At 51.1% G+C, this 25,441-nt stretch overlaps 1 protein-coding gene across 4 annotated transcripts; it reads right to left on the minus strand.

The window, feature by feature from the left end:
* Positions 1-238: 238 nt before the first annotated feature.
* LOC114689602 (tubulin monoglycylase TTLL3) lies at positions 239-25,381 on the minus strand. 4 transcript variants are annotated; one of them, XM_037204273.1, is made up of 14 exons: positions 24,193-25,381; positions 22,001-22,092; positions 20,311-20,479; positions 20,075-20,172; positions 16,941-17,069; positions 15,975-16,089; positions 15,052-15,156; positions 13,346-13,541; positions 8,689-8,837; positions 6,802-7,045; positions 5,104-5,539; positions 1,626-1,896; positions 1,038-1,114; positions 648-873 (listed from the first exon to the last, which is right to left on the minus strand). In XM_037204273.1, exons 1-14 carry the CDS (start codon positions 24,233-24,235, stop codon positions 733-735), a joined length of 2,265 nt encoding a protein of 754 aa, XP_037060168.1. In that variant the 5' UTR covers positions 24,236-25,381; the 3' UTR covers positions 648-732. The 4 variants fall into 4 exon arrangements, with proteins under 4 accessions (XP_028719754.1, XP_037060168.1, XP_037060167.1 ...); XM_028863921.2 differs by lacking the exons at positions 1,038-1,114; positions 24,193-25,381 and adding an exon at positions 22,290-23,570 and having other exon boundaries at positions 239-873; XM_037204272.1 differs by lacking the exons at positions 648-873; positions 1,038-1,114 and having other exon boundaries at positions 1,331-1,896.
* Between the last annotated feature and the right edge of the window lie 60 nt (positions 25,382-25,441).

Below are 25,441 nucleotides of genomic sequence, written 5' to 3' on the forward strand. Positions count from 1 at the left end.
GAAGGCCCTTTCCCCAGGCACCCCAGTCTTCCTGCAGAGGAAGCTAATGTCTGTCCCTGGGTGGGGACTGCGGCCCTTGGTGATGGAGGCCCTGCTGGTCAGCTCTTGTTACGAGCCTTGCCTCCCATTAGTCAAGCCAAGCCCAGAGAACTTTACTTGCTTTTTTAATTTGATGCTGGATCCAGGATGGGGCAGTGGAGATCAGAGCAGGGGGTTCTCTAGCCTCCTAGCCCCCATGATCCTCCGTGTCCGGCATGTCAAAATAAGGGTCAAGGGTTTGGGGAGGCTCAGCCTCTTCTCGGGGTAGGCCTCAGCCCTGGGTTTGTCGCAGAGTCTGGCCTTGAACTTGCCTTTGGCCTTGACTTTCCTGTGGGTGCTAGGAAGAGGTCCAACTCCAAAGGGCATTGGCCACAAGGCACTTCCAAAGTGGGGGCCTCCAAGGTGCCGGGGAATAGCAGCCTCGGTGTAAAGGAGGGGAGGGAGAGAGAGATGATCAGGCCTCTGTCTTGGGACAGGGTTCTGGGCAGGATAAGCCCTTCCCTGGGGCACTGTATTGTCTGGGCGATGCCCTCTGTCTGTGCCCTTCAGCCCCGATCCCACTGCTCAGCACTACCCGCCAGGGTGTGAGGCCCAGCTCGAGGCCCACCTGTCCTGACTTCAGCATGCTGGGTGCCAGCTTGAGATCAGGGTGAGGTGGGAAGGACATCAGAACCTTGGCAGTAGGTAGAGTCATCAAGGCCTTGCCTGTGGTTGACAGAGCCTTAGAGCCCACCAGCTGGCCATGCTGCAGTCTGAGGACCCGGCCCTGGGGTCGGAGCACGCAGGGAGAAGGCAGCCAGGCCTTGGAATGGAGACTAGGGAAGTGGGGAGGGTCTGTGGGAGAAGGGGAGCCGTGAGGGGCTGGGGAGGGCCCCAGCCTGACCAGTTCCACAGGGCACGTGCAGAGGTGGGGGACGGGAGGCGAGGGCGGACGGAGCCCCTCCCAGCTCCTCCTCCAGAGGCAGTGGGAAGAACACAGGGTTGGGGAACCAACAGACCTGGGTCTGCATCCCAGCTCTGCCCCTTCTGAGCTGTGCAACCTCGGGCAACGTCCTTAAACTTCCTGCTACCTCGGCTGGAAAATGGGGACAATAGCACCTATCTCACTAGGCGGTTGTGAGGGCTAAGGGGGCTGGTTAGGGTCGGGAAGGGCACGATGGCAGCACCTTTCCCCAGAGAAGTGTGAGGAGGGCAAAGGCTGGCTAGGGCAGCAGCCAAGGTCTGGAGTCCGGGGACGCGCACTCGAGGACCAACCGTGGCATCTTCTGGTCTAACTGCCTGGCAGGGTGACTACTTTGGAATAGTCATTTGGTTGTATATTTAAAGATATTTGGTGAGCAGTGTTCATACTTGCTATCACTGGTGGCCTTTTGGCAGGAGGGCAAGCCCAGGTGCTTGGGAAGGGCTTGCAGAGCAGGCAGAAGTGGCTTTGGGAGCACTGGGGTTTGGGGGGGACATCGGATTACCCCAGGCCTCAGGCTGTTTCAGACACAGTGACCTGTTGAAAATGTGGCCCACCCTGATTTCGGGGGGCTCCCACTTCTGGAGGGTGAGGCAGACCAGGGCGGTGGCACTTTTCGCCTTGCCTTTCTTCCCCTTTCCGGGGACCGAGGTGGTGACAGTAGAGTCTGGCTTCTCAGTGTGTCCCAGGCTCCTGGCCCCAACGTCCTTCCTAGAGGCTGACCTGTGGGTAGGGGATCCTGAGTCCTTGCCTTCCCCAGAGCCTTGCTGGGTCGGCAGATGAGGGAGTGATGAGCGGACCCCTGTCCGCCGATGACCCACTGCCATGGGCTTCTTGATGGTAGAGCCCTCCACCAGGAGCCGGATCCCCACGTACTGGGGCACCTCCACAGCAGGCTGTGGGCAGGAGAGAAAACAAGGCCACCTCAGACACTAGCGATGGCAGTCACACCATCTAGTGACTAGTGACTTAAGGCAGAGATGGATGGAATCAGTTTCTGGAGTGTCTGGACAGGAGGCCCCTCTGAGAAACAAGACACTCCGTCGATTCTCCAGGGGTCTAGAGGACCTAGAGTCACAGAGCCCTAGGGATCAGGAAACAAGGGAAGCAGAGTCTCAGCCATGCGGACAAAGCACTCCATCCTACTGCTCACCATGGCGACCTCTGGCCTGTGTTAGAATGCAAGTGGTTTCGTGCCATGGGCAACCTGAGATGGGTAGATTGAGCCATGGTTTCCTGTGAGAAAATGTAATTCCCAGGGTGAATACCAAGTAGAGGGATGGGGCTGGAGAGATGGCTCAGCAGTTAAGAGCACGGGCTGCTCTTTCAGAGGACCCGGGTTCAATCCCCAGCACCCACATGGCAGCTCACAACTGTCTGTGACTCCAGTTCCAGGGGATCCACCACCCTCACACAGACATACATGCAGGCAAAACACCAATGAACATAAAAAAATTTAAAAAAAAAAGAAGAAGAAGAAGAGGGACGCAGAGTGACTGCTGTCCTCAGTAGGGCCTCTGGGGGTAGAGACGGGCTTCAGGGTGGACTCCAGCCTAAATCCTAGTAGCTTTCTGAGGAAAGGGAAAGTTACAGGCAGTTGTGAGCTGCCTGATGTGGGTGCTGGGGCCTGAACTTGTGTCCTTGACAAGAGCATCAAGTGCTCTTAACTGCGGAACCATCTCTGCATCCCCAACCTGTTCTCTTCGTCACACTGTCTATGGTAGTGTGTTATAGCAACAGAAAACCGACAGATACCCAAAATAGTAACACATTCGGGGGAGAGATGTTGAGATGCCTAAGGAGTACAGGTACTTGCTGAGTTCAAGCTCCAGGACCTGTGGGGTAGGAGGGGAGAACTGACTCCCACAAGTTGTCCTCTGACTTCCACATGTGTGCTGTGGCATGTGACTACACATATACACAAACTCAAACACAATGAATAATGCAAGGAAAACGGGAAAAGCTGCAAAGGGGAGACCATGGCTTCTCATAGAGATCTCTGGAGGCAGCCACTCAGGCCAAGGTCGGATTTGGCACCAGAAATTTGAGAATCTGCTGCTTGTGCCTTGTGACAGTCACATGAGGTGCCAGAAATCCTGAACCTCATCAGCCTGTTAATCTATCTTCTAGTTTACAGGACATTCAGAGAACAGGCTGAGCTGAAGAACTCCAGGAGACAGACAGACAAAACAGAATGCGGGACAGTGCTACAGGCCGGCCTGTGCCTTCCAAAGGTCAGGATGCCTGGAATAAAGCAGCGGAGTTGTCCTAGATAAAGGAGGTCAGAGACAAGGCACCAGTGTAGCCACCAGATCAGCAATAAAAGATAGCCGGGGACAAAGGACATTTGAGGAAGGAGAGTGCCCAGCCATTCAGTTTTGTTTGTTCTGAGACGAGGTTTCATGTGACCCAGGCAGGTTGGCCTCAAGCTCACTATATAGCCAAGGATAACTCTGAACTCCTGATCCTCCTGCCTCAGCTTCCTAAATGCTGGGATTACAGGAATGTGCTGCCATGGCCTGTTCAAATTTTGCTCTATTTTAAACTGCGAATTACTTCCTCTTTCCCATCTCCCCTCTTCTCTTCCAAGACTACATTGTTTGTGACAGAATCTCATTATAAAGCCCTGGCTGAACTGACATTTGCTATATAAACCAGGCTGCTTGTGAACTTGTGACGATCCTCCTGCCTCTGTTGCCCAAGCGCTGTGATTACAGGTATATGTGTACACCTGCTTTACTTTTTTTTAAAGCTGGAGGTGTAGCTCAGTAGTACTGCACATGCCGAGCATGCAGGCCTGGAGTCCATCCCTGACACCTAGTGATGATAGCCCTAACAAAACTGAACCCTGTTGCCAGCACATTATTTGAAGATGATCAGGAGCTGTAAGAAACATGTGGTCAGTGTTTTCCCTTCCTGTAGCAATCCTAGACCTCGCTGAATCTTAGCTGGAAGACTCTTACTTAAAAATCATTCTCAGAATTCAGAAACCCTTAAAAACATTCTTTTAAAGTTTTGTTTGTTTGCATGGTTGTTGTTTTTAAGTAGGGTCTCCCTCTGAAGCCCAGGCTAGCCTGGGATTCACTATGTCACCCTAGCTTCCCTTGAACTCCAAGTGATCAGCCTTCCAAACGCCACAGGGTGGAAGGTGGGAGCCCCGTGTCCAGCTGTCAACCAGACGGGACTGAGAAAACCTAGGATTTTTGGGAAGCACGCCCCTGGTGTGCCCGCAAGGGTGCTTCTAGAGAGAATTAGAGCAGGAGGGCTTTGACCTAATGGGTGACTTCATGCAGTGGTGGATTCAGAACTCTAACAAACCTGCTGGGAGTCTGCAGCACTGTGGAAAACCGGCCTTGGTTAGACAGTTTATAATCTTAGCACTTGGGAGGCTTGAAGCAGGAGGAATGCCATGAGTTTCAGGCTAGCCTGGGCAACAGCATAAGTTCTAGGCTGGCCTAGGCTATACAGAGTAAGCCCCTGTCTCAAAAAAACTAAAAAAAAATAAATAAATAAAACAAAGTATTGTTTTTGGCTGAATAATAGACAATCCTATACTTATTATAAACAAGCAAGATCAAATCCGCTTTTGGAAGAAGATGAATAACACAGTAATAATCACTATTATAACAGCAATAACAGATACCACTAATTGACTTTTGATGGGCCTTGCAGCTCATGGAGCTCCCAGCAGCCTTACTGGGCAGAGACAGTAGTAGCTAAAGCGGTCCTGTGTCCTCCGGCTAGGCACCCTAGCAAACCCCTGTGTGAAGATCAAACTACTTCATTCTTACAGCACACAAAGGAGGAGCCAGGTACCATCTTACTTCACAGACGAGGGAATGAGGTTATTACCTAGAGGCTTCGATTGGAAACTGAGCAGACCCCAGAACCTCTGAAAATATTATCTGTGAGTACGAACTCATGGCATTAATGGCTCTCAGAGGACAGTGACCTCCACAGATGAGGAGACAGGCCAGAGGGACATGTCTATGTTAGGACATTCTGTGGGGGCAGGCCAAGCACACAGGTCATGAACTGTGTCTCACAGCAGCCCCCAGGGCTTTGCTGTGGGGTTGCCTGTGGAAGGTGCTGGAACATCTCACCTGCTTATAGATGAGCTCAAAGGCTCCTGTGTCACAGGTGCGGTCCAGCCGCCGGTCAATGACCACACGCAGGGTGTCCGCTTGCACCCCTGCACAGAGGCGGGCCGTGACCGCGGTGGAAGGTGCCATGGTGGGGCTGGCGTTGATCTCAATCAACCAGGGCCGGAAGTCTTCCCCAAACACAAAGTCGGCCCCATAGAGCTCGAAGCTGGCCTTCCGGCACTGCACGGTGTCTTGGGAGGTCTGCAGGGCGTGGATCACAGCAGCCTTCATGCCAGGTACAATAACGCTAGCCCAGGCATTTGGGGCGCCCAGCTCCTGCAAGTGGGCCTGAAACCTTTGGCTGGACCACATGTTGTCGGGGGGCAGCATGGGGTGCCGGTGACAGGAGGCCTCCAGGTGTTTCTGGATGGAGTTGTTACACAGGTGCACGGAGCTAGAGTGGAGCAGAGACAACATTGAGTCCTGGAGTCCAGCTTCAGGGCTGCAGGCAGGAGCCCTGCTGTCAGCCGTCCCGGTGAGCTTAACTGAGATGGGCCTCTGCTGAAGATCAACAGGACGGAAGCACAGAGGCCGCCCCACCCCCACCCCCACCCCCATTCACCTGAGGCCAGGGCCATTGCTTTCTCAGAACACGCAGGTGTTGCTGACAGGCCACAGTCACCAGTCCACCCTTCGTGTGTGTGGCAGGGAACAAGACAGGGAGAGGAGGGTGGCCCCTGGGTGGTCAAAGCCCAGCTTCCCCAATGACCAGCTGTGAGGTCTCAGGCAAATCTTTTACCCTGCTTGTCCCGCTCATCTTTAAAATGGCAATAGCTCACTGCTTTATGCTCGAGAAATGACTATGATATCACCCAGCTGAAGCACTTATCCTAAGTGGAGTGCTTGATGATAGACAGCTACAGTGCATTGCTGCTCCAGTCTTCAGATGTGGAGACTGAGGCTGGTCTGTTTCTTTGAAATGGTCTCATGTCACCCAGGCTAGATTAAAATTTGCCGTGTAGCTGAGGATGACGGTGAACTGGTTGTCCTGCCTCTACCTTCCAAGCACTAGGATCACAGGCATCCACTACTGTACCTGGCTTGATTTTGGCTCCTGTCTTAGCCTCCCAAGTTCTAGGATTACAGTCACGAGCTACCACATTTGGCTTGTTTTGTCTTGAGAGAGGTCTTATTATATAGCCCAGGATGTCTCTAAACTCAAAATCCTTCAGACTCAGCCTCCCAAGTGCTGGGATTACAGATGGGACCACTGTGCCCCGACAGAAACTGAGGCTTGAATAGTATTTCCGCATCTCTAGAGGAACACAACCTGGATGCTGAAGAGATGGAATTTGAACCCAGGCCTCATCAAGGTTTCCTCTCATCCCAAGAGCAAACCACAAGTTGCCTTTCCCCTCTCAAGTTTCTCTTAGTCTGCCATGACCCAGACCTACATTTTCTTCATGACACACATCACCTTCTAGTCTGTTAGCCGTGATTACCCAAGCTCATTGCTAGGATGTAAGCCCTGGATTAGCTGGAGTTCTTGTTTTGCTCATTTCTGTATCCCAAGGACACCCTCTTGGCAAGCTCCTGCAGTGGAGGGTGGGTGGTGGTGGTGAAGAGACACCTCCCTGCCTGCAGAGTCCACCGTTCTGCTTGCCAACTTCCCCACTAGGCGGGACGGTCAGGGGAGGTGGAGGGAAGGCGGCTCACTTGTCCAGGTTCTTCAGGGAGAAGGGCTGTGTGGAGAAGCGGATGTAGCTGTCTCGGTAGAACCACACGGTGAGTGGGTTCCAGTCCGTCACCAGGAACCACTGTCTCAGGTCAAACTTGGTGCCAAAGATGAGCAGTGGTCGCTCGATGTACTTCTGCACAATCCACTTGCCGTCCTTCATGAGCATGGGGTTGCAGTCCACCAGCTTCAGCATCTCCTCCAGGTGGTCCATGCACATAATACCTGAGGGGGAGCCCAGGGAGTCAGGGCCCGAAAGGCTTGGAGAAGGACCGGAGGACCACAGGTATCCCATCACCCCCAATCTAATTGTTTGATAAGCTTTGTTTTGCTATATACAGTTAAAATTTAACCGAAGGTTGGGGGGCTGGAGAGATGGTTGACATTAAGAGCATTTGCTGTTCTTGTAGAGGACCCCAGCACTCATATGGCAGAACTCCAGTTCCAGGAGACCAGACACCCTCTTCTGGCCTCCATAGGAAACAGGAACACACACAGGGCACATACATACAAGCAGGCAAAACACATCCGCATAATATTTAATAAACATTAGAAAAAATTAAATAAGGGCAAGATGGGCAGTGGGCAAAGGCACTTATCACCAAGGTTGATCACCTGAGTTCAGTTCTTAGGACAGACCCCTAAGTTGTCCTCTGACCATTCTTGTGCACATTTAGATACTGTGGACCACGAACATACATACACTGCTTCCCTCCTTCAGACTAGGAAACTGAAGGCTACAGAAACCTCCCTGGTTGTCCAGGGTGAAGCTAGCTGCTGTGCCCAGATCCCATGCAGAGCTTTCCAGGTTGCACGACTAATCTATGCTTTGCTCTCATAGGCTCGTGGAGCTTGGCGAGGCTATGGGATGAAGCAGGGCCACCTCACTGTGACAACTAACTCTGGCTGCAAGGTCTCACGTCCAAGGACACATGTGTTTTCTTTCCTTTTTGCTTTTCTCATTTCCCTTCTTCTTTCTCTCTTTTTCTTTCTGAGTGAGGGTCTCACCGTGTAGCTCTGATTGGCCTGGATCTCGTTCTGTAGACCAGGCTGTCCTCGAACTCACCTGCCTCTGCCTCCTGAGTGCTGAGATTAAAGGCGTGTACCACTATGCCCAGCTCGTTTTCCCTCTTTTTTTTCTTCCTTTTATTTAGTGTGTGACAGGTTATCATGTAGTCCAGGCTGGTCTCATCTTACTGTGTAGCCAAGGCTGGCCTTGAACGTTGCTTTTGTTTCCACTTTGGATGATAATCTAATGCCCGGGGCACAGATACACTTTCCTTTTTCTGTTTTTTTAAGTTCACTTTTATCTTAAGTGTATAAATGTTTTACATTTGTCTATGTGCCACATGCGTGCCTGGGGTCTGTGGAGGCCAGAAGAGGATTGGATCCCCGGGAACCAGAGATACAGTGTGGTCACTTTGTGACACCACTCACCTGTACATTGACATGTAGCTCTTTTTCAATAAAGAATATCATCATTATAAAATTTCTGTCTATTTCTCGGGAGGCCTTCTATAGTCTTTAAAGGCCAGGCTGATGCTGGACCCTCATGTGTACACAGTAGATTCACTGAAGTGATTCAGTGAAGGTAAGGCTCAGAAAAGGTCTTATGGGTAGTGAGAGGCAAAGCAGCCCCATCCGTGGGGGGACCACCGACCACACACCATGCAGGTGTGTGCTGCATTTAGCCGTCACCTGACAGACTTAGCACCATCCCCATTTCACTACGGAGAAAACAGGTTCAGAGAGGTGAATCAACTTGTTCAAGGTCACACAGCATATTAGTAACAGAGCTGAGATCCAAACCTGGCAGTTCTAGTGGTAGATAAAGGTACTAAAACCGGAAGAAGAGGCTGCTCCCCTACCTCGGCCTCGGGACTTGGCTCCTGGCTTCACAATCCAGATGTTTCGATCCCCCTCCATGTCAATCTGGGGTACCACGGCCTGAAGCTGCTGTAGAATGTCTTCACAGCGATGGATCTGGGCCTCTAGGTGTCTGAGTTCTGCCCCTTCACTGTGTGGAGACAGTGGGACTTGGGGAGGTTGGGGCCTGAGGCCAGATGAGAGGATAGGACAAGAGGAGACACAGCTTCCTGCCCCACAACTGTGCTTTGGTCGAGTCTGCCCCTGGGACACCTAGCTACGTCTTCCTGCTTTCCACTCCCAAATCACCTCTAACCTATCTGGACTACAGCCCTCCCCAGTTCCACACTCTACCTACTGACACCTTCCTCCCTAAGACCCAGAGGATGGGGCACTCACCAAGCCAGGCTCCCTGCCAGACTTACACACACACACACACACACACACACACACACACACACACACACACACACACCCATTCCCTGCAGCAGCCCTCTAGGGAATTATTACTCAGACAATTTTAGGGAAATGCAAATGAAGCCGGGAGAGTTAAGGGACCTGCCCGAGGCTACACACACACACACACACACACACACACACACACACACACACACACACACACACACACACACCAGGTGGAGTGGCTGAGCCAGGGTGCAAAGCCTGCCGGCTTCACCCAAGCACTCGGGATTAAGAGGCAGGTGAATCTCAAGTTCCAGGCCAGCCTGGTCTACAGAGCGAGTTCCAGGACAGGACAGAGAGGGCTACACAGTGAAAACCCAGTCTGGAAAAACAAAACAAAAGGATTCTTAGTTTCAGAATGCTGAGCCAAGCTGGGTGTGGTGTGGTGTAATTACAGGATTACACTCCTGTAATCCCAGCATGTGAGAAGCAGAGGCAGGCGAGCCTTGTGAGGCCTGCCTGGTCTGCAGAGGTTGAAACAAAGAAACAAAAAACAAAAATAAAAGGAAAGAAAGCTGAGCCTAAACAGCCGTTTTGTCCATGTTAAAACAGGGGAGAACTAATTCCACAAAATTGCCCTCTGACCTGCACAGCACTTGTGTATCTCATGTACAACAATCTAAAAGAAAGGAGCCGGGTGGTGGTGGCTCACACCTTTAATCCCAGAGACAGAGGCAAGCGGATCTCTGTGAGTTCGAGGCCAGCCTGGTCTACAGAGCAAGATCCAGGACAGCCAGGCCTGTTACACAGAAAAACCCTGTCTCGAAAGAACAAACAAAAAACGAAGAAAAGAAAAGGTTGCCTTGGGGCTAGCTCACACAGTAAAGCTCTTGCCCAGCGTGCCTGAGGTCCTGAGTTCACTGTAAAAATGGTAAGTACTGTGGAGCCTGGTATAATAACTAGACAACTGGATTTTTCATTTGCCCAGCTGCCACGATGGCTCTGCACAGCACACTCACTAACCAGACTGGTGAGTTTCCCCTATCCGATCCCTCGCCATTTCCCGCAGCTGTAGCCTGAGATCTATTCCTCATGCCGGACCCCTCCTCAGCTGCCTACACCACACACTCTCTCTTGACAAGTACTGAATGCTGTCTGGACTCCTGGGGAGTCCCCTAGTATGTATGCCCCCCAGCCCTTGCCCCTTCTGGGACAACGATTCCCGTAACTTGTGTTGCTAATTTATGCTGGTCCACAGATTACCTATTTTAATTTTTTATTTTTTTTCTCTTGGCTGCAGTCATGGGACATGGAGGCTTCCTCCTCTTGATTCCACTCCTTTGAGAAATTCCTTAAATATCTCCAGACACCAGTAAATTTGGCCACGTAATGGCTGCTTGAACCCCGATATTTCACGGGAATCATCTAACTTCTGCCAGCGAATGGGTAAATGAAAAGTTACCTTATCCCCACACTTTTACCCAAGCTCTGAACCCTCCCTGATCCTCTCTCTCCTGCCCACTTGCATTCCTGAACCTAAGGAATCTCTGACTCTAAAGAACCTTATCTTTTTTTTTTTGTTTTTTGTTTTTTTTTTCCGAGACAGAGTTTCTCTGTGTAGCTTTGCGCCTTTCCTGGAGCTCACTTGGTAGCCCAGGCTGGCCTCGAACTCACAGAGATCTGCCTGCCTCTGCCTCCGAGTGCTGGGATTAAAGGCATGTCCCACCACTGCCCAGCTAAGAACTGTATCTTATCTGTTCTCTGGTACTGGGCGGGCCACTAAGCAGGACAGGTCTGAAAGCAGGTTAGGATGCATGCAAATAAGTTTATGATCAGGACCCACACTGGGATCATAATAATCTGGATGGCTCTCTAGCCAGAGATCAGTTTACAGCCTGCCTCCTGGTGGGTCTTCCTAAAGCTGCCCTCAAGCCAGCAAACTATCAAAAAAAAAAAAAAATTAAGACACGGATTAAAATCCATCTCTTGTCTCCCAGAGCTCCCTGACATTAGGGCTAAACTTAAGCACCTGGAGAGCAAGGCTCCTGACCCCATAGGTAGAAGTTTCAGCTGTGGCATTTAAGGTGTGCTGTGGGAGAAATGAGAAAGCCCGTGACAAAATTGCCAAATGCTGCATAAGGGCTTCCAGGTCCCTGTTTTAGAAGGCCACTCGGGCTAGTGCGTGCCCCGCCAGGCCATCAATTGAGCCCTGTTCAAAGTGCCACCTAGAGAGATAACTGGTCAGCTGACTGCCCCCGGGCACCCAGTGGCATGGGGACATCAAACTAAGACCTCCAGCAGACCTCTTAGGCTTGGCCATGGGCTCACAGGGAACCCAGGATGCAGCATGGGACGGACGATCCGTTTCCTTCCTGTTGGACACTGAGCCACTTACTCAGTCCTGAGGGAGTTTTGGGGTTCTACCTCTCCTTCTTATTTCCCTATTGTTGGGGTATGTAAGGGGGATGGCCTTACCCACCTCACCAGAGTTAATTGTACTTTCAGGGTTACTTAATGGGAAGAGATTTTCCAGCTAAGGTAGGAGCTTTCATTTCATTTGCTCCCTCCATGTGCCTCACTCCAGACCTGTCAACAGTGCTTCTCATGTACAGTGACACAGACAGGGCCCTGCTCTCTCAAGTTCCAGAGGACATCAGGATCCACTGCCTTGTCACCACCAATCCCAGAAGAATGAGTTCTCACCCCACAAGCTTTTCTCTTCCTGATTCTCTTTTCTAATTAACTACTCAGCTAATTGTTACAGGATCATCATAGAGCTGGAGTCCAAGGACCATCAGATATACCCAGGTGGTAAGGAACAGTAACAATCAAAAGATATTTACACCCCCAGACCCAAAAGTGTCTGGGCTCTGCAAAAACCAGACTTTAACATAACCACCTATTACTGTTAAATGCTCTCAACAATTGATCACCTGTGTCTCCTGGATGCTAAACTAATAAAGGAAACAGGTGCCTTAAAATAATCTGTCTCTGATAAGGCTTATCTCAGGTAAAAATCTCTCTCTCTCTCTCCTCTCTCCTCTCTCCTCTCTCCTCTCTCTCTCTCTCTCTCTCTCTCCTCTCTCCTCTCTCCTCTCTCCTCTCTCTCTCTCTCTCTCTGTCTCTCTCTCTCTCTGTCTCTCTCTCTGTCTCTCTCTCTGTCTCTCTCTCTCTCTCTCATTAACCAATATAAGCAGAGTACAATGTCATGTCATGGTCACCAGCCCAAGACTTTAATTTTCTCATGGCTGCTTCTTAATATGTTCAAAATTTTTCTGAGCTCCAGAGAATCCCCCGTACAGGTCAGCGAGCTCTGGAACCAGCTTGGCTCCACCTGGACAGCACCCAAAAGCAGCAGACAACCCCAGGACAGCTGGCTACCTCAGAAGCTCCCTTCCCTACTCCCGACCAAGAGTCAACCGACGCCAACCAAGTCAAGTCAGCTGGAAGCAGTTTTTCCGGGAGAAATGATGCCCCTATTCCTGTTCACCTGTTTTTTTTTTTGTTTTTGTTTTTGTTTTTGTTTTTGTTTTTGTTTTGTAATAAGCAAAAAGTCTGGAATTTTGTTGTGTCTTGTGACCTTTCTGCTTGGTAACAGCGCCGTTAATGTTTTTTTTAAAACAACCACCACCCCTGTTCTCTCCTTCCCCAACTCTCTTGCTCACACTAAAAGGTTCTGAGTTCTACATCAAGGAAAACTGTTAAATTCACTATGTTTAACCCAATCATTCCAAACGTGACTGATCACAAAGCCCCTTTCTGTGACGTCTACTTCCTTCCCATGGGAATAGGCATCCTGTGTCACACAGTGACAAACGGCCTCTAGGATGAAATCTAAATGCCTTAGACTACTGTTCTGAGTGAACACCTCAAGCCTGTGCCGATTCCACAATACAAACTGGCCTGTCACATACCATTCTGCAAGGTGGATGCTATTTTTTTAAATCAATTTTGCATTTAAGAAAAAGTTGTTTAGGAAGCTCAGTGATGTTCCCAGGATAACGGAGCTTAGGAGATGGGAAGAAAAAACTGGAATTTAAGTGTACTGACAACCCAAGCCCCCACCTTGGGCACATGCTATGCTAAGGTGGGAAAAGTGGATTGGACTCTCTCATGGAGCTAGTGGGAGCCTCTGAGGGTTCCTGAGCAGGAGCATCCAGGATAAAAGAAAGTGGGGGCTTGGGCTGTGCTAGATGGAGAAGGTCTGACCGTAACCCCTGTGCCTGTGCCCACAGCTCTGCCCTACAGGGCACTTACTGGACTACTTGGTAGTAGCGGTGCAGGAAGAAGGACCAACCATCAGGGCTCAAGTACAGCGGGGCATCCGGGTCCTTGTCGATGTCCTTGTGGGCCATGCTGCTAAGGTGCTCCTCGCACGCACTCAGAGCCTCGTCCACAAACTCTGGGGACACCATCACTGCCTTTTTTTCCTGTTTCTTGGGCAGTGGGTTTTCTGTGGGGATGGAAGGGACCTGTAAATAGCCCATGTCAAAGCAGGTAATGTTACATATGCCATCGTCCTTTGCTGACCTGAAACCTATCACTTACCTGAGGCCTCACCCTAAAGACACCTGAGGCCCGGAGTGAACTTGATCCCCCAGCCACCCTGAGACATGCCACTCACTCACCTGAAACTGCTCTAAATTCACTTGCAACCCTAGCATTTTGTCTCTGGGCACCTCTTACTCAACTAAGGCTCCAGTCTAAACATCCCAAAGGTCTCTTAGAGCATGCCTACCCCAGCATCTACCAGCAGCTCTCTTTCCCTGGGCCCCTTGACACAACTTGGCCCTACAGTATACCTGGAAGCCTTGCCTAGGTGAACCCAGATACACATGAAGCCAGATCTGACTTAGCTTCCTATACATCCCATGGGATACCTGAAAGCATCCCTTCTCTCAGAATCCTGATGGACATCAACAGCCCTTAAGCTGAAAAGTCCTAATGTACTCGTGCAAATGGAAGCATTCATATGGAAGTGATATGCCAACCTCTGCCCGAGAGGACCTGATGCACACTCATGACCCGGCTCAGCCCTTTGCCTATTTAAAAACTCTGACATACAACCAAGCCCTCAACTGCCCCCCTGCAACTTTGACCCATAATTGAGCTCAGCACACAGAAGTTTAAGTGCAGGGTCTCTGGCCACACAGGGTCTCCTGCAGCCCAGATTCTGGCACACAACAGTCTTTTGGGTACCTGATCCACCTAGGTCAAGGTACCAAGTGACAGCAATTGAAGTTGTGTATGTAGGGGTTCCTCTGGAAGGGCCAGGGAATTGTCTTCTTCCAGTAAAGTTGCCCACCCCTTCCCAGAGTCCTTTGGCCACAGAGCCCCAGTATTGCAGAGGGGGAAGGGAAAGCAGTATGTTGGACCAGCATGCACAGGGTTTCTATGTCTCCTCCCTTCCCAGATGTTCCTTATGTGCAGTCATGGGGTTTCTTGGGAACATCTGTACATAGCTGTGTTCCTCTGCGTCTTTTCAGAGAACTTGAAGTGGTTTATCACAGGCAGGGATGGGTCATCTGGTCTCAGCCTGCCTCTCTAAAGTGGTCAATCAAGCCTACTCAAGGGCTGGACAATTAACAAATTGACAGGTAGACAGGTGGGGGGTAGATGCAGGGTAGAGTGCAGGATGACAGCTGGGAGGCAGAGGACAGACAGGTGGATGGGAAGACAGAACGATGGACTGTGCAAGGACAGGAAGGAAGGGAGTAGATAGATGGATATAAAATGGGAAGGATGGTAGTGGTAGTGACCGCAGTGATCGGCAGGAGGTGGGGGGGGTGGTGATGGAGAGAATGAACGGACGGTGGCTGGGAAGACAGATGGATGGCTGGGTGAACGGGAGTGAACTATCTTCACAGGCTGCAGTCTGGTCACATGACTTAAACACGTGGATGAACAAATGAGTGGACGACTGGGCACATGACAGCGGGAGCGGACGTGACCGCGGCACTCACCTAAGACCTCTTCCTCTCTTGCCTGGATGGAGGTGGAGTATGGCTTCGCTTCCGACTTCACCACCAGCTTGAGAACGTTGCGGGCCGCAGTCAGCCGGAAGTCCTCTGCTCCCAGGCAGGGATACCCTGCTCAGCCCCCAGGCTCCAGGCCTCTCCTGGTTCTGGAACCTCACCATGGCTTGCCCCATTTTGGATCCAGAACCTCATTTGCCTGTCTCCCTTTGGCACCTGGCTTCGACCCCAGCTACAGAAGGTCATACCCAGGGTATAACCAGACTTGGCCCAGACTGTCTCCTGAGAGCGCTCTGTGCCTGCTTCAACTCTTTCTTTCTTTCTTTCTTTCTCTTTTTTGAGACAGGGTCTTGCAGTTTCAAGCTGACTGGCCTGGAGCTCGCTATGTATACAAGGGTGGTCTCAAATGTGTGGCAATCCTGCCTCGGCTTCCCCAGTGTGGGGATTTTAGGTGTGACACCCCCCCCCCACCCTGGCCCTCCTTGTCCATTTTGATACTTACTCTAACCTGAATCACAGTGTGGCCTAAATTCTATCTCAGGTTTAGAACATAATTTAAAAGCTGCCATCTGCTCTGGACCCAAATTCTGAACCCAGAACCTACTTTGCCTTAGAGACCCACAGCCTTTTATGGAACCTGGTCCAGCCTGCAACTTATCTGCACATGGAACCAACCCACCAACCTCTAGAACCTGCTCTAGAGTAAAAGCCTGGCTCCTTAGGCTTCTCTAAGGTGCCAGGATTGTCCAAGCCATGAGGCTCAGGGATGGAAGACTCATTAGTGGGCAGAAAGGACCAGGGTTACAGAGAAAGTCTACTGAGTAGGGGAGGGCAAGAGGGGAGGGCCTGTTGTTTTCCACTGTGGGACGGACAGCATGAGGGGGCCAGGCATGGGATTGGAGTCCCCTTACCTATGAAGGCTTTCTTGTCATCCTCTGCTCCCAGGCGATAGCATCGGGGGAAGAAGGAGTCAGCATCAGCCTCGTCAAACCAAGGCAGATTCCGGAGGTTGAGACACAGGCCCACCTATGGAGACAGCTGCTGAAGGGGCTGGGTAGGACCCAGAGAGTGTCGAGGGGCTCCTCCACATGCAGCGTACGTTCAGACACCCAGGAAGACTCTGCCTGGAACTTCCAACCCACTTGCAAGGCCTAACTTGACATCCATCTCCAGGCTTGCCCAGCTGAGAAGGCCCCACCCTTTCCCACCCATAAAAGCCTATGCCACCCAGGAAGCCTTCAGGGTTCACACCATAGTGTGAATGATGACACAGTACAGTGGTTCTCAACCCTCCTAATGCTGCGACCCTTTAATACAGTTCCTCATGCTGTGGTGACCTCCGACCATAAAGTTATTTTGTTGCTACTTCATAACTGTAATTTTGCTACTGTTATGAATCAAAATATAAGTATCTAATATGCAGGATGTCTGATATGTGGCCCCAGAGGGCTCACAGTCCACAGGTTGAGAGCCACAGGCATAACAGATGCTGGTAAACCCTTCATCCTTTACACAGTCTTAGACAACAGACATGTCGGTATTCTCATCTAAAGATTCTTCCTCTAAAGATGAGGGAGTGGAGCCTTGGAGAGGTGGAGTCATTTGCTAAGAAACCCAGGATCAGACATGCTCTCTGTTCAGGCCAGGGCCCCTTTTGTTCACAATCATCGACTGGGTGTTTTTCTGTTTTCAGACTTTACGGGAACTCAGCCCACAATCGTCATTATCAACATAGGTCAGGTACAGTTTGGGGACCAGATGTGAACCCAAGAACATCATATCTCATGTTCTCTGCAGAATCTTCTCTGACTGGCAAGTATAGCAGGAAGCAGGGCCACCAGCCCAAAAGGTGGGGTTGGATTCCCTGGGATGCCTACCTTTGTAGTAAAGGAGCCTGCATGGGCATAATGGTTTATCATCTGATCCTTGGAGAGGAAGCGACAATCCAGCACATCTCTCCGAGTGGTCCAGATGAGGTAGGGGGTCTCATTCCGAACCATGCGGGACTAGAGAAAAGGAGAGGAGTGATGGAGATGGGGAGGCCAGTGGGGACAGCTTCCCCCTGCCCTGCTGCATAGAGAGGAGAGGAGGTGTTCAAGGCATCGTCTAGATGCCCGAACAAAGGCACGAGAAGACATTTGCTCCAGAGGGTATGTATGCTGGGTGAGCAGACAGCAGGCCAGATTTCCAGCCTCTACTTGGACCTCCTGTCCCAAGGCAGTAAATAAGCTGTACACCATGATGCCACACCTTGCTCTGTGACCATCAGTGATTGTCCCAGGGGAACGACAGGGACTCCAATCAACGAGCACAAAGCACGGACGGAGGCTCTCTATGGGCCCAACCTTTCCATTCTCCGGACAACTCTGGGACACAGGGTGGTTATCAGCTAGAAACACTGTAGCAGGCTCTACTCTATTTTTAGAGACAGGCTCCGGCTATGCAGCCCACGGAAGCCTCAAACTCACTAGGTAGCCCAGGCTACCTTCTAACTCATGGTCTTCCTGTTCAGCCTCCCAAGCGCTGGGCTACATATGTGCCACCACCCTGCCCAGCTTGAAACTGCCCCCTCTGTGTATTGGGAAAGGTTGCTTCAGGTCAGGCATGGTGGCACAGACCCAGAACTCGAAAGGCAGAGGCAGGCAGATCTCTGAGTTCAAAGCCAGCCTGGTCTACAGGGTGAGTTCCAGGACAGCCAGGGCTACACAGAGAAACCCTGTCTTGGAGGGGGAAAAGAGTAAGAAAGAACGAGCAAAGGCTTCATGCTGACAATGTTATGCTGTTCTTCTGGTGAGCTGCAGTCTCTGTGGCCTTGTGTGTGGGGATCTGTCACTCTGTCTCATCTGTGCAATGCAGTAACCCCACCCTTAACTCCACCTTAGAGGGCTTGAGTGAGGACAAATGAACTGATACAGCAGACACATAGAACAAGGTTCAAAATGGGTGTGCTGGTGCTTGCCTGGCTGCTGCTGTTTTGGTTTGGTTTTTTGCTTTTCCGAGACAGGGTTTCTGTGTGTAGCTCTGGCTGTCTGGGAACTCTCTTTGTAGACCAGGCTGGCCTTGAACTCATGGAGATCCACTTGCCTCTGCCTCCCCAGCGCTGGGATTAAAGGAGTGTGCCACCACTGCCTGGAATAGCGCTTGCCTACAACTCTAGCACTCAGGAGGCTGAGGAAGGAGAACTTGAGTTCAAGGTCAGCCAGACCTCAGCTTTATAGTGGAACTCTGTTTTCTTCTTCTCCTTCTTCTTCTTCTTTTCTTTCTTCTCTATGTAGCCCTGGTTTATCACTCTGTAGACCAGGCTGGCCCTGAACTCACAGAGATCCACCTGCTCTAACTCCCGAGTGCTGGGATTAAAGGCAGTTTCATAGAGTTCACTTAGTCTGGGTGGGGCCAAGCTCTGAACTTGTGCCCTCTCCTCATCACACATGCCCTTCATACCAGCACACCAGCCTCTCAAGTTTTGGTGTGCATATTTCTGTGTATAGGAATGTGTTTGTGGTGTGTGTGTGTGTGTGTGTGTGTGTGTGTGTGTGTGTGTGTGTGTAAGCCAGAGTACAATCTTGGGTCCCACCAGGAGCCACCCATCTTGTTTTTTGTTTTTTAAGAATGTATTTATTTGTGTCTGTGTACCAAATTCATGCAGCACCCAGGGAGGCCAGGAGAAGGTGTCAGATTTCTTGGAACTTGAGTTACAGACTGTTGTGAGCTGTCATGTGGGTGCTGGGAATCAAATCTATGTAACATCAGCCAGTACTCTTAACCACTGAGCCATTTTCCAGTCCTCCATCTTGTTTTTGCCAAAGAGTCTCTCAGTGGACTGGAGCTTGTACGGTACACTATGCTAGCTAGCCAGTAAGCCCTGGGGACCCCACCAATCTCTGCCTCCCCAGCACGGAGATTACCAGCTTTCCACCACCACCATACCTGGCCTATTTTATTTATTTATTTATTTATTTATTTATTTATTTATTTATTTATTTATTTATTTTGAGAAAGGGTTTCTCTGTGTAGCCCTGACTGTCCTGGAACTCCCTCTGTAGACCAGGCTGGCCTCGAACTCACAGAGATCTGCCTGCCACTGCCTCTTGAGTGCTGGGATTAAAGGCGTGCGCCACCACACTGTTCAGCTGACACACCTGGGTTCTGGGGCTTGAACTCAGGTCCTCACTTGATTGAAGGACACATCACCTTTGCTTGTCTCTTGACTTTTAAAGCCATTTCTTACAGCCTTCATTTACCAAGGGCAAAGGAAGGAGATGAGCAAAGTAGTCTTTAAGTGGTAGGGAGAGCCATCAAAACCACCCTAGTAGCCCTACAGAGTCCCTCACCACTCTACAGACTTAGTCTGCTGTGGGATGTTCTGTATGTCCTGTGGGAGCCCGTTCTTGGGTTCCTCATGGCTTTACCCAGCAGGTCCGCATAGAGAATGATTAGGACCACGGGCCTGAGTGTAGGTGTCTGAGATGGTCTGTACTTGACTGTGCTGTGGGATGGTCTGTATGTCAAGTTGCTCTGATTGGTCAATAAATAAAACCTGATTGGCCATGGCTAGGCAGGAAGTATAGGCGGGACTAACAGGAGAAATAAAAGAACAGGAAGGCGGGAGTCACTGCCAGCTGCCACCCTGACAAGCATCATGAAAAGATATCGGTAAGCCACGAGCCACGTGGCAGGGTATAGATTTGTGGAAATGGATTAATTTAAGCTATAAGAACAGTTAGCAAGAAGCCTGCCACGGCCATACAGTTTGTAACCAATATAAGTCTCTATGTTTACTTGGTTGGGTCTGAGCGGCTATGGGACTGGCAGGTGACAGAGATTTGTCCTGACTGTGAACCAGGCAGGAAAACTCTAGCTACACTAGTCAATCTTTAGAGAAGCAATCTGATTTTCCAGACTGGAAGCTGGGGTTCAGAGAAGGAAGGACATCCAATTGGATGGTCTTTCTCTGAACAGACGCCTCCTGCCAGCCCCCCCCCCGTTATATACTGACCCCCAGAGTCCTCACCATCAAAGCGTGTACCCCATCCAGGTCATCAAGTTCCAGAAACCCATCGAAGTCCAACAGCTGTGGCTCCCGAAACTCCTCGTTTTCCTCTTCATCCTCTGTGGATGTGAAGGATGACTCCATGGGACTGTGTCTATGCCCCCCAGCCCTTTAAGGTCTCAACCCTGGACCAGTGGGAAGCAACGGAAAAGGTCTCAGGAAGGACTCAGCTTGTGCACAAGGAGAGACCTACTCACCATCCTCTGTGGCATCACTATCACCCATCACCAAACTGTCTAGATCCTTCGGGGGTGGTGGCAGGGTGGTGCCTTGGGGAGGGACCATCTTTTTTTCTACCCATCCCCTCTGGCGCAATAGACACCGGATCACTGGGTAGCGGCCATGAATCATGAAGATCTTCTTCTGCTGTAAGGTGAGAGGCAGGGACTTCCTTCAGCATCAGACATATAGGAGGCAATGATGAACCAGACAGGATCTCTGCCTTCAGGGAATTTTAATATCCCAGTAGGAGGCAGCTTATAAACAAGAAGAAAAATAAACATGAATAGCTAACAGTTACTGAATACCTATTATGTGGTAAGCTCTTACATGCACCACTAAGAACAATTTGCATTTTAATTACATATTAAAGGCACACAGAGGCTAAACAGTTTCTCCAGAAGTACATGGTAGTTAAGTGACTGAGCAAAGACTTCTTCCTTTTTTTTGGTGCTGGGGATTAAGCCCAGGGCCTTGTACATGCTAAGTACCCATTCTAACACTGATGTTCCTAGTCTCAAACTGGGCAAACTGGGCAGGAGCTACAAATGCAGAGCTGAACAAATGGCACTTGACGCAGGGTGGAGTGACATGTGCAAAGGTCTGGAGGCTAGCTAGAAGTCAGAGGGAATGAGAGGCCAGGGAGAGAAGTCTGACAAACGAGAGCTCGCTCCCAAGAATAACGGAGTGTGACTGGACTGTGGAGGGCCCCATGGACCTTAACATTCAGCTTTGTATTTTATAAGGAGAGGAATGAGTCAAGAGGGTAAGGAAGGAAGTAAAGGAGGTTCCATGAGTTTGCATGCCAATGCATGGAGAATCAGTGGGGGTGGGGGAAGGCACAGAGGCAGATCCTTAGGAGGATGCCATGGTCTGAACAACAGTGATGGGAGGAGGGTGGTAATGCGGAAACTGGGAGGGGGGTGCTAGCTTGAGACTCATGTTGGAGGTGTGGATGAGTTTGCTGATGGATGGATGGAACCGGAAGAATGGATTTCTGGCTTCTAAAACAAGTGATGGGGAAAACTGGATACTGGGGAGGACGACGGGTTTAGACGATGGAACAGGGGTAAGGTTTGGGATGCAAGTGCTCATGAGGTGCTGGTGAGCTCGTTGGGTGGAGACATCCAGCACAGGGCTGGATCTCCAGGGTGGGGGCTGGAGGCAGGAAAAGGGGATGCAGGACACGGTATGATCCTGGACCCCCAAGCTCAAGAGAAGGGGTGCGTGGAGAGGGACCCAAGGAATCACAAACATCTGGGCAATCTTCAGACGCGGAGGCCAGGGAGTAAGCAAGGGAAACTAGGAGTGTGAGCCAGCCATTCAGCCCAGGGTGGAGTGTGGAGCCCGTTTGTGAGACACAGTGCCCCAGCAGGAGGAAGGCAGTTAGGGGCTGCAGGACATGGCTCCTTACTGGGTATCACGGCCCTAGATGAGAGTGATTTCTAATGGGAATCGGGGCTGAGAGAGCTGAAGACCGTATCCCTAGGTAGAGACAATTCAGCCGAGACTCTGGGCCTAAAGAGGGGCTGAGGACGGAGGTGAGGGACACTTACAGATGCGCGAGCGTGTGTGCGTGTATTAAGTCTTTCTTTGACATGTATGGATTTATTTTTTAAGGATATGAGAAACCAGTAAGTGTAGCCACATCCCCCCATCCCCTCCGACCTTGACGGCTCTCTCTACGTGGATTTTGGCGTTTCTGAGTCGGCCCATGGAGTGAGGTCCCTTGGAGAATCCTCGCCAAAGGACAAGGGAATCTGCAGAGAGATGCGGAGCAGGAACACAGAAAGCTAAGGGTTTGGCCCTGGGACTTCTCTGACTCCGGGTACCCGCGCTCCCTTGCCCCTACCCTGTATCCGGTGCTCTCCAGACTCCCCATTCCTTCCACCCTCGCAACCTCTCCCTGCAGTCGGCAGGATGTCAGGGCTGGCTGGCTGCCCGTGCTGCGCCTCACCATCAGGCGGGGGCGGGACATCAGGCAGGGGCTCATCCAGGGTCGTGGGGAGCAGGGAGCAGACGGGGTAGGGATTTGCAGTGCCCTGGGCACCCGGCACGAACTCGTGGGCGCTGCTTAGGTGGCGCACAGGCAATGGGCTGCAATCCCCACGGCTGCCGCCGTAGTGCGCCACCTCGGGCCTGGCGGAGGCGGGCCCGGGCCATTGTAGCCTCCTCGGCGGGCGGAACTCCGGGAAGAGCCACCGGGAAGGGGAACTGGTGCAGAGCTCGGGTGGCTGCGGCCTCCCGCGCCAGCTGCACTCCGAGCCGTCTTCCTGGTTGTAACAGGCGGCTGCAGGCCCAAGCTGCCCCGCGTTCAGGAAAAGAGCCGCGCTGAGGGCCTGCATGCGCCTTTCGCCAGGATCACTCCCGGCACCCCAGTGTGCGGCTCCGCCCAGGCGCCCTCTGGGGCTCCGCCCTCTGTTTCCTGTCTCCTAGGAGACCGTTGCCCAGGCACAATCAGACTCAAGGGCTGGAAATCCGCCATAGCCAAGTGGAATTAGGACTTTTCATGGTGGTTTTGGCTCTGGGCCTCACTTGCCACACGCCCTTGCTGAGCCAGGCACTGAGGATGGAAGAACCGAACACTGGGGCGACCTTTAGAGTTCCTTATTTTTTGTGCCTTAGCCCACACACTAAGGCTCTGGGATAAGGGCTGTCAAGTGGTCCCTGACCTCATGGAGCTTACAGTGTTTTGCCAAAAGTTAGCAAAAGAAACAAAAACGTGTTGCAGGGAAAAAGCAGTGAGCTGAAACTGGGAAGGCTTCCTGATGGTAAGGCAGTTAGGGGTGTGCTCTCAGGTGACAGGCTGAACTAATGGTGTACCCACAAAGGAGTCAGGAACCACCAAGGAAAGAGATGAAATCACCTTCTAGCAGTGGAAGTCTCAGCAACTGCCCTCGAGAGGAGGCTGAGAACATTTCTATGGGGGGGATAAAGGCAGCTGGTGAGACTGGGTCACCCAGTGGGGCCTGGGTGGAGATCTTTAGGTTACGTGTGGGGTGACAATGTGAGGTTCAGAGCACACACTGCCTCTTCCACTAACATGAAAAAGTAAAATCATTTTTTATCAACTGAAGAAATGGAAAGACACAGAGTACTTCATATTCTGGCCAAATCTGTAAGTGAGCAAGGCATTATCTTCAGAACTCTTTAGAGAAAATAAGTCAGACTCCAAAACAGTACATAACTTGTCTCAAAATCACACAGCGCCGGGCACTGGTGGCGCACGCCTTTAATCCCAGCACTCGGGAGGCAGAGCCAGGCGGATCTCAGTGAGTTCGAGGCCAGCCTGGGCTACCAAGTGAGCTCCAGGAAAGGTGCAAAGCTACACAGAGAAACCCTGTCTCGAAAAACCAAAAAAAAAAAAAAAAATCACACAGCATAGCCAATCCTAGTACAGAGGTCTGGTTCCAACATCTTTTTTTAGACAGGGTCTCAGGTACTCCAGGCTGACTTTCAACACCTGGACGGCCACCACACCTGGTGCCGGATGGAATTCAAGACGTCAAGCGTGCTGGACAAAGCAGTCTAGCAACTGTGCTACCTGCCCAGACACTTGGGCTTCCTGTTGGGGTTAGAAGCACCAAATGGAATCATAGAGGCCAACTCTAGCAGTGTCTACTCAACTCAGCTGCCAGTCATCAGGAGGTCTGCCTTTGTAAGGAGGGTCCCCAGCTACCTATCCAGCCAAACCCAAGCAGAGATTTCCCCGACCCCGCAAATGGCTGGGAACTGGACTTCCAAGAGGGAGGATTGACTACTTGGAAGCAATCTGGTCTGTTCTCAGCCTGCAAATCTGGTTGTAGGGACTTTGGACCTTGGGAGATAACTACAATACAGCAAAGTTTCAACTGGCTCACCGGAAAAAGGATGTTCTTTGAGGGTGGAGTGACCAGCTGCCATTTCCTCCGGATCAGTAAGCTTCACCAAGACCTTTACCAGTCTCTGCAAAGCTAGGACAGTGCCATGAACCACAGAGGGCCCAACTAATTCAATAAAGCAGGAGGTCACAGAGGTAGTGTCATAAAGGGATGGTAGCTAGTCAAGCTGCCCCCACCCCTCCTTTAACACTTACCAGTTCTTTTCAAAAGACCCCTCGGGGGGCTATTGATGTAGCCTGGTGATAGGTTTGCACACTGCGCTCAAGACCCTGGGTTCAATCCCAGCACTGAGAAACAATTCCTGCCACAGCTCAGCAAATACGCCTTTGGCCATCCAGAAAGCTCAGCTCTTTCTTACACATACCTTTTTTATTTCATTTGAGAAAGTATCTTTCTGTAGTTCAAGGATGGCCTAGAACTCAAAGAAGTCCTGTTTCCAATTTCCAAGTGCTAGAATTACAAGTGTGAGGGAGGTAGCATGCCGGGCTCAAGGCCAGTTGTTCCTGCAACTTTCCCTGATCCCCTCTCCTGCGAGCATATCTGCCACCCCTCCACTTCCAACCATGAACACCACCCCTAAATGACTATTTACAGACCTCACTTGTCCTGGGCCTGGGCTTTACCAAAGTATGACTGGGTGTCAGCACTGATGCCCACACAGGTTAAACAGGAGGAACAGCAAGCAGAGGATCAACTACTGTTCACCCAGCATCTGCATGGCAGGCAGTGATACAGCTCCCACTGTCTACATTAGGAGACGAGAAAGGGCCACTCACTTCAGGAGCCACTGAAGTCACAGGCACTGTCTGATGGAATCCCTGAGCACTTTCAGTACTGAGTTACCTGTAGCTACCCAACATCTGCAAAGTCACCAATGGGACTAAGATCTTGAGACAGTGTAGAGTGATTCCTGCTAGCACAGGCAGAAATCTCTCCCTCTGGCTCACAGGATGGGAGATTTGGAGCAAGCTATTTTGGACTGTGGCACCTGTTTCCTTATCTACAAAGTGGGGTCCTGGTTTCTGAGGACACCTGAAGATAGACTAGAAGCATGATGTGAAAACACTATTATCTATGCTCAGACAGAGACCACCTTCAGAGTAATGGTGCCTGATTGCAGTGAAGGTCTCGGAGTCGGGATCCTTGGCAGAGATCAATGACAGAAGCGCCTGGTGGACTGCTCCAGACCCAAGTGCCAGCCATACATGGCTCCAAGGAATAAAAACAG

The sequence above is a fragment of the Peromyscus leucopus genome, chromosome 3 (genome assembly GCF_004664715.2).
Source record: "Peromyscus leucopus breed LL Stock chromosome 3, UCI_PerLeu_2.1, whole genome shotgun sequence".
Classification (NCBI taxonomy): Eukaryota; Metazoa; Chordata; class Mammalia; order Rodentia; family Cricetidae; genus Peromyscus; species Peromyscus leucopus.

Coding starts and splice junctions, on each gene's coding strand:
- LOC114689602 (XM_028863921.2), bottom strand. CDS start 22,677: ATGCAGGCCCTCAGCGCGGCTCTTTTCCTGAACGCGGGGCAGCTTGGG. Junction 20,480..22,000: donor ACGTAGAGAGAGCCGTCAAG/GTCGGAGGGGAT, acceptor CTCACCTTACAG/CAGAAGAAGATCTTCATGAT. Junction 20,173..20,310: donor TAGTGATGCCACAGAGGATG/GTGAGTAGGTCT, acceptor TCACATCCACAG/AGGATGAAGAGGAAAACGAG.